Genomic DNA, 9,601 nt, shown 5'->3' on the forward strand with positions numbered 1-9,601 from the left:
ACCTTTCGAAAATGCTCTGCCCAACACAAAACCGTTTTAGATTATTGTTATTTTACCAAAAAAATGACCTTTTTTTATATTTCAAAATTCAATAGAAAAATATTTATGTAACTGAATAGATGGTTACCCATGGATTTATAAAAATTGGCTGCCGAAAATGTTTGTCTATTGACTTTTCGTCCAGCCTAGGAAACCAAATAGATGGCTTTGAAACGGCTTATACAAATTCTCTTACTATGAAGGTGTAAAAATATTGCCAAGATCTGTCCGTGGATGGTAATAATTTACAGAAAAATTACAATATCAAATGAATGAGGCATTGACCCCTCTTGGCAGCTTTGGATACGTGATCGATTATATATGTGTTACATCACCACTACAAAATTGACCTGCATAAATGCACATGTCAATAAAACGACTCTAAACGACAAGATGACATATTTTAAGAATGCCCAAGAGATGTGTGTTCGTCGCAGGAATCTTCTGCCTGACGAGCACACAGCTCCCCTGGGAGAATGGCGTCGGTTGAGGGTATCTGTCGTACTTTTGCTTTCTTCTCGGGCTCGCTCGGGCAAGCCTTTGTCGGGCAGATCTTGGTCGGGCAAGACACACTTCGGGCAAGGCTCGTCGGACAGTTCTAAAAGAGAAGGACAGAGTTAATTTGAAAGGGTACCTTTGTGGGGCCTTAGATGTAGGCCTTAAGGCTCACAATCAAGATTAACTTTGTCGTGCTCAGGCGTGCCACTGCCATCTTCAGTATGGCAGATGTTGAATGGGTGTTAAGCTTTGATTGAATATGTATACGCCCGAGAAACCAAGTTAGATATAACAGGTGCCTTTGTGAGGCCTTAGGTATAGGCCTTGAGGCTTCCTATCAAACTAAATCAGCGCTTGGATGTATCATATTTGGTCTTTTATGGTTGCCAGAGTCTTATCACTATTATACTTTTGATTATCTGAATCCAAGAGGTAGGACGAACCCAAATGAGTGCCTTTGTAGGGCCTTAGGTATAGGCCTTGAGGCTTCCCATCAGAGTTAATCCTTATACTCGGACCAACTAGACCACAACATGAAATGAAGCTAAATAGATGCCTTCGTGGGGCCTTAGGTGTAGGCCTTGAGGCTTTCTATCAAAATTCACTCCATGCTTAAGCCTTTTCTACGAATCAAGATATAATAGCAACAAAACGGAGAAATAGATTGATTACTTGCGCCCCATGTAACTTCGGACTTCTCGCTTATCAAGGATTGTCGTGGATGGGTTGAGTCCACATAGAGTTCTTTTTTATGCCTTGAGGCCAAGGACTTTTAAACTGATCTTTAAATTACATGCCCGCCGGGCTTAAGACTTAGATCTGATTTGAACTCTGACGCGATTCAGATCGGATCCAAGTGCTGAAGACTCATTTTCATTATGACTTTGCTAGAAATAACTTGTATATAACTGGGAATATATAACATGTTATTGTGCTTTTAAAAGAAAGAAAAGACAAAGACAGAGCAAAGATAGTCGGGTAAGTTTGAACCTTATCGGCCAAGGCTGAACTTCTTACAAAATCTATCTTTGTGGCTCTGTCAGAGGTCTGAAAGCTTTTAGAGGGGTTGACGGGGGAGAAGAGGATACAAAATGAATCGATACCACCATGAACAAGGTAGCAGAGCTATTACAGGGGTTTGGGAAGGTTTATCCCGAATGGGATGAAGGCTTGTGCTGACTACAACTTCGTTGAAGGCAAATCTGGCTTGAGCAGAGTTTTGGCTTTTGTTTGTTTGTTTGAGTGTCCTTAATTCTGTCTTCTCTTCCTCCTTTTATAGACGACTTCAGCTTGGGTTCCTGTAGCAAATAGCGGTGCCCGAATGCGGTTTGGTGATGACTCACTAGCTTTTTTACATGAATGCCACCAATAAAGTACTTTATTGGGCTGTGTAGTGACTGAATAACCTACCCCCTGTGGTCTTTGAGCAGGTAAGCAGGTGGCCTTTGTAACTTGTGCCCAGCCGAAAGCCTCTTTTCTGCCTCCTAAGTTTTCCTCTGGGCCTTGGGTTTGGGCCGACTTTCTCTCTGGCCCAAAGTTCAGATTTTATCCCAAACAATGTGTAGATTAAACCCTTATCCAAGATACCGAAGCAAGACCCCATCATTCCCCAGCACAAATCCTTTATTGTCATCAATAAACCTGCATCGGTATAGATATTATAACACTAAGTTCCAGTATTCTGAATACACTGAAAAATCTCTCGTTGTAAATAAGATCACTAAAAGGAAATACCATATTCATGGACAAACTTTTGGAAAGATCAGACTTACTTCACGGAGTATAGATTGGCTGCAATATTATCTGCTGCTTTGTCACGGGTCCATGTCTTACCACCATTGGTAGTTTGCAGTAAAATCCCACTTCCCCCTGCTGCCCAAGCCTCATCCTGCATGATACAAACAGTCACTAAACATGTAAAAACTGACTGAGAAGTTTACACTAGACAACGACTTGAATGGTAAAACCGTTACCTTTGATCGGTACCCAACATCAAGAATGCCAAACCCCCGGCTTTGGACTGGAACTTCTTCAAAATCCTCAGTTAACTGAAACAGTAAGCAACAGCTTAGCTTCTATGCTATGAGAGTAACAAGGCTACAGGGTGAATTCTTCTTGATAAGGTTACAAGGCAAAACAGTATTTACTTACCCCGGTACCTTTGCTTAGATAAAGTCCCCCTCCGCGAACAAGGAGCCAAAGACCACCATCAGCTCTCCACCCCATGTTTTGAATTCTTCTTGCAACTGTTCTGTTATGTGGCTGCCAGTATGGCTGAAAATATAAAGAAGGCAATGAATCACAGACTTCACAGTTAACATGAGTGCATGAGCATAATGCATCTAATTTTCAGGGGCTAAAAGATAAAACACGACAGAAGGAAAAGGCCATATTGCATAGAAGAGGAGAAACTCACCTGGCCAGGCTCCCAAGTGAGGTAGAAGTTACCACGGCTTGAGACAGCAACATATTTTCCATCGGGTGAGCGATTAACAGAATTAAAAGTTCCAGTGTAGTAACTTGCACCACTAATTCCACTAGAAACTGTTCTGAAAAAGCAATGGAGGTACATGAAACTTGCCTTTATATCATCAATAAAGGAGTAACCAGCTTAAACACTATGAAAATCTGAGGAAACTTAAGGAAACCATCACAGATCTTCACAACATACGCGAAATTTTTTAACTTTGAAATATTTTGACCTCCTTCGAAGATTATCTAGTTATATACTATAAAATTTTGAAAGCAACATACCTATTAAGAGTAGCGCTCCAGTTGAAGCCTCTATTTGATGTCACATAAATCGCACCTTCATCAGTCACCATCTCTGCACTCTTCTCACCAGTTGCCTTTATCCTGGAAACGTTACAACAGATTGACTTATCTCAGCTTACCTATATCCAAACGGAAAACAATGTTGATTACTTCATCCAATGTTTTGATTACTTCGTAAGAAACCGCACCACCGACACCGAGATAATAAGATATCACTTAAACTGGCATAGAATCATGCTAAGAAGGGATATTTGAGATTAAATGAGTAATAGAAAGGTTTACCATATCTCCAGGAAGCTGAGAGCTTAGCGGTATCCGTTCCCAGCCGTCTCCGGAATCAAAAGTGTGCAACAGAATTGCAGGTTTTCCAACAATCCAACCCTCCTTCCCTTTGAAGCTTATGGCATTGAATCTGTAATTGAAATCTTCATCTTCTGCTGACGGAATCGAACGCGGAACCCAAGTTTCTCCGCCATCCTTCGTCTCCAAAAGGGTTTGCCTGGTCCCCAAAAGAAAACCTACCCACAGAATTTAACCAAACAACTACTCAAAATTAATTCCCTGAATTAATTCCAACTAAAAATGAATTTTAGCACTTAATGAACAATACTCGACATTTCTTGCACACATTTTCTGAGGAACCCAACAACAAATTGTAGAGAGAGAGAGAGAGTGGAAATACCGTGCTTAGGGTCCTCGGGCACAAAGGCAATGTCGAGAAGGACGACGCCGGGGTCAATAGGAAGCGAAACTTTTTCCCACTCCGAAAGGGTGGGATCCTCCGCCTTCGCCGGAAGTATGGATCCAAACAGCGGCAGAGTGGTGATGGACAGAGACAGCGCCGCCGTCTCGGAAACGAAGTGTCTGCGACTGACGAGCGAAGAATGAGAAGACGAAGAGGAGGAGGAAGCTCGAGGTATAGATAGAGAGGTCCGGAAATGGCGAGGAATGGTTGTGAATTCGAGAAAGGGTTTGAGGAGAACTGTGGGTTTGGAGAAGTCCGTCGTCAGTTGCAGAGCAGTCGCCATTTTCATGCTCTCTATCTCTCGAGTCCGCTTATCTCTCGAGTCCGTAAGAAATATCCACGGTTTCGCGGGTGATTTTGGAAGCGTGGACAGTCCTTTTAAATTGCGTATTATTAATCATATTGATTGGAGCAAGAAGGAAAGTGCAACAGGGGATGTAGCTCAGATGGTAGAGCGCTCGCTTAGCATGCGAGAGGTATGGGGATCGATACCCCACTTCTCCATCTTTTTTGCCTAATTTTTTTTATTTTAACTAACGGTAGGGCAGTGAACCATATGTTTTTGCCTAATTTTTTATGTTTTAACTAACGGTAGGACAGTATACCATATGTTACTATACAAGCGGAGAAAAATATATTTTAAGTGCCCGTACATTTGTATAATAGGATTTAGCATATCTGCCCCTCCATACATTTGTATAATAACATTTTGTTGGATTTTTAGATTGTCGGGCCAGCCCTATTCTAACGACACTGATACTGTCCTTAACTTTACCACCTGCCTAATCCATTAGGTGTGGGGTTTTACCATAAAATGTCACAAAAGGCCTCGATATTAGTTAGAGTAGGGTAATACTATTTAAACCCATTGAGTTTCCTTTACCCCACCGATGTGGGACATTTAACACTCTACCTCACGTGTAATCTCATTTAGTAGTTCACACGTGAAGATTCACATCGGTAATTGAAACTTAGAAGTCAGCTCACGTTGGGCCCACTTGTTTTCAATGGAACTCAGCGGTCATTTATATATTAAGAGTTCATACTTGTTTCCATACATTTGTATAATAACATTTTGTTGGATTTTTAGATTGCCGGGCCAGCCTTATTATAACGACACCGATATTGTCCTCAACTTTACCACCTGCCCAATCCATTAGGTGTGGGGTTTTACCATAAAAGGCCACAAAAGGTCTCGGTATTAGTTAGAGTAGGGTAATACTATTTAAACCCATTGGGTTTCCTTTACCCCACCGATGTGGGACATTTAACACTTTATCTCACGTGTAATCTCATTTAGTAGTTCACATGTGGAGATTCACATCGGTAATTGAAACTCAGAAGTCAGCTCACGTTGGGCCCACTTGTTTTCAATGGAACTCAGTGGTCGTTTCTATATTAAGAGTTCACACTTGTTTCCTTATGGGTGACGAGCTCGGACCCGCCTCACTCTAACGACATCGATATTGTCCCCAACTTTACCACCTGCCTAATCCGTCAGGTGTAGGGTTTTACTACAAAAGACTTCGGTATTAGTTAGAGTAGGGTAATACTATTTAAACCCATTAGGTTTCCTTTACGCCACCGATGTGGGACATTTAACACATTTGGCATGTGTCTGTGTTCCGAACACACTGAAAAATCTCTCATTTATCTGTCATGAAAAAAAAACACAAACATATCAGATTCCTTGTTTTTTTACAGAGGCTCACTCAATATTCACTATCCCTTGTACGGATTATTTCCCCAATTAATAAAGATCGTACTTTTCTTAAAAAAGCCTTGAGCTAAGCTGGTGTAATATTAATCATGATTTTCAAGAGTAATTATATATGGATAGTAACAATTGAAGTGGTTAAAGTGTGGTTACATAAATAAATTAATGGTTAGTAATCCAATTAATCAGATGTTTAATAAAGTGGATTTGGTGGATAATCGGGTCAGATCCGAGTAATAAATATATAGCCATTTTTACCTCTCTTTTCTGTGTATAAATATGACTTGGGACTGAGAGCCCTCTTCAACATTCATCAGACTTTCATCGTGTGTGTGTATATATATATATATATATATATATATATAGAGAGAGAGAGAGAGAGAGAGAGAGAGAGAGAGCTATACATACACAAATAAGTATAGTAATATATACATATACTGGGAGTGACATAATTAATTATACTAATTAATCAGAGATTAATGGATCGTACTGGTCGTGTTTTTGGTTTGGTTGGGTGCTTATTGCTGGCAATGCTTCATGGAATTGCGTGTCAGGTAGATTACCATGCAGCACTTACCAAGTCTCTGTTGTATTTTGAGGGTCAACGCTCTGGAAAGTTGCCGGATAATAATAAGCTGCAGAGAGTGCAATGGCGTGGAGATTCTGCACTCAAAGACGGCTCTGATGCTGGAGTAAGACTTTTTCCATCATCCTCTTCACTCCGTACAATACTATTTATATCATTGACTAAATTAAATTCATGAACAGATTGATCTGGTGGGAGGATACTACGATGCCGGAGACAATCTCAAGCTAGGGTTTCCAATGGCATTCACAATAACAATGTTGTCGTGGAGCCAAATAGAGATGGGCAGCCAACTCAAGGTAAAGCAAGAGCTCACAAATGTGTTGCATGCCATCAAGTGGGGAACGGATTACTTGATCAAAGCGCATCCCAAGCCTGAGGTGCTCTACGCGCAGATCGGTGAGCCTGATTCCGACCATGGATGTTGGCAAAGGCCGGAAGACATGGCCACCCCAAGAACCGCCTTCAAGATTGATGACCAACATCCTGGCTCCGATCTTGCTGCCGAAACTGCTGCTGCTTTTGCCGCAGCTTCAATCGCTTTCAAGAATTCGGACCATCAATACTCATTCAAGCTTCTAACGCACGCGAAACAGCTTTTTGATTTTGCATGCAATCACCCCGGTCTTTATCAGGACAGCATCCCTTCTGCCGGAAAAGTCTACGCCAGTAGTGGCTATCATGTAAGAATAGATATTTGCTTTTAACTACTTTTAACTACAAGCAACGCGCCTACGTGCACATATAGTTAATTATATGTACATGATTTGATTGCAGGATGAACTGTTGTGGGCAGCAGCATGGCTACATCGTGCTACAAATGAAAAAAGGTACCCGGATCACGTTGAGCAAGCAGAAGACGTAGGGGGAACAAGATCCAAATTCTCATGGGATGACAAATACGTTGGCGCACAGATCTTGATTGCAAGAGTACCTACCACTCTCCCTAATCCACATGAATTAGTAGAATTACCATTAATTCTACCAATTAATATCTGATTAATTAGTACTAATAAAACATATGTACACCTTGCAGCTTGTATTGGAGGGAAAGGTTGAGAATGGAGGAAAGTGGGCCGAATACAAGAGCCACGCTGAGGAGTTCATATGCTCGTGCATTCAGAAAGGGAACACCAAAGTGCGGCAGACACCCGGTGGCTTGTTATGGTTTTCGCCCTGGGATAACATTCAATATGTAGCCACCGCCACCTTCGCCACCATTGTCTATTCCAATTATTTGGCCACCAAATATGCCTCCCTCAACTGTGCTGCTGGCAACGCTAAGCCTTCTGATCTTATTGCCTTCGTCAAATCACAGGTATTACATTACGGAAAAGTACTTTGGCTCTTTTACATGTAACATTTTGACAAATTTGCACAAATGATTTATTTTTGTGTTTTGATTAAGGTGGATTATATATTGGGGTCAAACCCCAAGAACATGAGTTACATGATTGGATATGGAGGAAACTATCCACAGCGGATTCATCACAGAGGAGCATCAATAATATCGATCAAGAAGGACTCGACACCGGTGACATGCAAAGGAGGGTATGCCGATTGGTTCAACAGAAAAGCAGTGAATCCAAATGTCCTGGATGGAGCAGTCGTGAGTCCAAATGAAAATGATGGTTTCTCCGATGATAGAAGCAATTTTCAATTTGGTGAACCCACAACATATAACAATGGACCACTAGTTGGTGTCTTGGCTCACTTTGCTTAATTAACAGCTACTTACAATATGATCTATATTCTGCTTAATATAATAAGAAATTGATTAAAATTGTCAAAAATCAAATCCGAACTGATCAAAATTAAATATTGGTGATATGTCGTAATGAACAATTGAAATCATTAAAAGTGAGCATTCTTGCAATTTAGAAAACTAAAGTGCAATTTGCAATTTAGAAAACTAAAGTGCAATTTGCATTGCCGGAATTCCATAACGAATGGGACGAAAATAAAACTTTCAGAAAAAAAGAGGAGTATGAGGTTTTACATGTCAGGGGCAGAGAAGCAGTTGCAAGTAGCAGCACAGTCCAGACAAGCGATATATATCAAAATAGGACAAGGATTGTCTGCCCTCCACTTCTGGTGCCCTTTCCGTGCCCTCTTGTTTGTGTGATCACGGTTAAGCTACGTCAACATTTTATATTACTATTTATTTTGGTCTTATTATATCTAAAAAAAAAACAATATAAAATGTTGGCGTGGCTGAATCGTGACCACACAAAACAGGAGGGCACCGAAAGTGGGGGGTAGACAATCCTTGTCCATCAAAATTTATATAGGTATGTTTGTGTTGCAGATGCGCAACAGTAATACGCTTCAACAGATTCAAATTCAAGCTTCATTTACTGGGAGATAAAGTGAAAAACATTCGAGTTATTAAAAATACATTTGTAGCTCAAATGGTAAAACCACTTTCAATTGTCTTATATAGTTACTTTTAATCATGACAGAAAGTATTCTGCATAAATAAAAAAATTTGTATTTTTCACAAAAAAAAGTGAGTTGCCATCACCGTTTCTAGGCTATTTTGCAAATGAGAACAAATATAGTCGTCAAATCTATTTGCTTGTACCTCCACTGCAAGTTCGCAACGTGAAATTTTGAAAATTATGAAGGGCTTTTTGTTATTATTCATGTAGATGGAGTATCTTCAAGAAATGTTTTCGGCCTCACTACAATTTTTGTTCATTTATTTTTAAATTTTTGGCTTAAATAATAAATTATAAATACATTTGTATTTTAATAAATGGTAAACAAGCTTTCATTTTGCCTTATAACGTTACTCTTAATCGTGATAGAAAATATTTCGCAAAAATGAAAAACTTGCATTTTTCTAAAAAAAAAACATGGGCTAACCATCACAATTTCTAACCATAATGAGTGAAATATGAATAATGTGCTTTGATGCTTCTTTGACAAGTACTTATGCTCATGAATGCTTCCGTTGGAAGTGCTTTTATTCTAAACGTGTTGAAATTTTTCTTAAAGAATCCTAAGATGCTTCTTCAAAAAAAATTTCCTACGTACCAAGAAGGCTTGTGAGTTTTTTGTGTGCCAAAAGAAGTTAGAAAAGATATTAGCCCTTACAAAAGGAATCCCAATGACAACAATTCAGCATACACGAGAAATAATTTGGACGTAGGGTGAAGATAAAAGACGAAACATTACAAAAAATGCCAAATTTTTTTATTTTTTGTTGTCAAATGATTGATTTTGTTACATTACATAT

The 9,601-nt window shown here is 39.8% G+C and overlaps 3 protein-coding genes and 1 non-coding gene across 5 annotated transcripts; 2 read left to right on the forward strand and 2 right to left on the reverse strand.

Moving 5' to 3' along the window:
* Window positions 1-202: 202 nt before the first annotated feature.
* On the reverse strand, window positions 203-4,381 carry LOC126597643 (photosystem II stability/assembly factor HCF136, chloroplastic). 2 transcript variants are annotated; one of them, XM_050264452.1, is made up of 9 exons: window positions 3,995-4,381; window positions 3,595-3,830; window positions 3,292-3,431; window positions 2,954-3,086; window positions 2,689-2,811; window positions 2,511-2,585; window positions 2,310-2,425; window positions 2,110-2,178; window positions 203-389 (listed from the first exon to the last, which is right to left on the reverse strand). In XM_050264452.1, exons 3-8 carry the CDS (start codon window positions 3,360-3,362, stop codon window positions 2,112-2,114), a joined length of 585 nt encoding a protein of 194 aa, XP_050120409.1. In that variant the 5' UTR covers window positions 3,363-3,431; window positions 3,595-3,830; window positions 3,995-4,381; the 3' UTR covers window positions 203-389; window positions 2,110-2,111. The 2 variants fall into 2 exon arrangements, with proteins under 2 accessions (XP_050120409.1, XP_050120408.1); XM_050264451.1 differs by having other exon boundaries at window positions 203-459; window positions 2,095-2,178; window positions 3,995-4,380.
* On the reverse strand, window positions 3,376-4,340 carry LOC126596690 (photosystem II stability/assembly factor HCF136, chloroplastic-like). Its single transcript, XM_050263358.1, has 3 exons — window positions 3,995-4,340; window positions 3,595-3,830; window positions 3,376-3,393 (listed from the first exon to the last, which is right to left on the reverse strand). Exons 1-3 carry the CDS (start codon window positions 4,338-4,340, stop codon window positions 3,376-3,378), a joined length of 600 nt encoding a protein of 199 aa, XP_050119315.1.
* A 107-nt stretch (window positions 4,382-4,488) lies between the features above and the next one.
* On the forward strand, window positions 4,489-4,561 carry TRNAA-AGC (transfer RNA alanine (anticodon AGC)). The gene has a single exon. It is a non-coding gene; the product is annotated as a tRNA-Ala (tRNA).
* A 1,692-nt stretch (window positions 4,562-6,253) lies between these two features.
* On the forward strand, window positions 6,254-8,083 carry LOC126596691 (endoglucanase 12-like). Its single transcript, XM_050263359.1, has 5 exons — window positions 6,254-6,466; window positions 6,543-7,043; window positions 7,138-7,290; window positions 7,397-7,678; window positions 7,769-8,083. The coding sequence occupies exons 1-5, from the start codon at window positions 6,254-6,256 to the stop codon at window positions 8,081-8,083; spliced, it is 1,464 nt and encodes a 487-aa protein (XP_050119316.1).
* Window positions 8,084-9,601: the final 1,518 nt, after the last annotated feature.

The sequence above is a fragment of the Malus sylvestris genome, chromosome 13, assembly GCF_916048215.2.
Source record: "Malus sylvestris chromosome 13, drMalSylv7.2, whole genome shotgun sequence".
In the NCBI taxonomy this organism is placed as follows: domain Eukaryota; kingdom Viridiplantae; phylum Streptophyta; class Magnoliopsida; order Rosales; family Rosaceae; genus Malus; species Malus sylvestris.

Bases quoted from the DNA above. Each gene is read 5' to 3' on its own strand.
- LOC126597643 (XM_050264452.1), bottom strand. From the start codon at position 3,362: ATGGTGACTGATGAAGGTGCGATTTATGTGACATCAAATAGAGGCTTC. The intron at 2,812-2,953 runs GTGAGTTTCTCC...TTATATTTTCAG, and splicing joins TCACTTGGGAGCCTGGCCAG to CCATACTGGCAGCCACATAA. The intron at 2,179-2,309 runs GTAAGTCTGATC...ATACCGATGCAG, and splicing joins GCCAATCTATACTCCGTGAA to GTTTATTGATGACAATAAAG.
- LOC126596690 (XM_050263358.1), bottom strand. From the start codon at position 4,340: ATGGCGACTGCTCTGCAACTGACGACGGACTTCTCCAAACCCACAGTT. The intron at 3,831-3,994 runs GTATTTCCACTC...TTCTGTGGGTAG, and splicing joins GCCCGAGGACCCTAAGCACG to GTTTTCTTTTGGGGACCAGG.
- LOC126596691 (XM_050263359.1), top strand. From the start codon at position 6,254: ATGGATCGTACTGGTCGTGTTTTTGGTTTGGTTGGGTGCTTATTGCTG. The intron at 6,467-6,542 runs GTAAGACTTTTT...ATTCATGAACAG, and splicing joins AAGACGGCTCTGATGCTGGA to ATTGATCTGGTGGGAGGATA. The intron at 7,291-7,396 runs GTACCTACCACT...TACACCTTGCAG, and splicing joins CACAGATCTTGATTGCAAGA to CTTGTATTGGAGGGAAAGGT.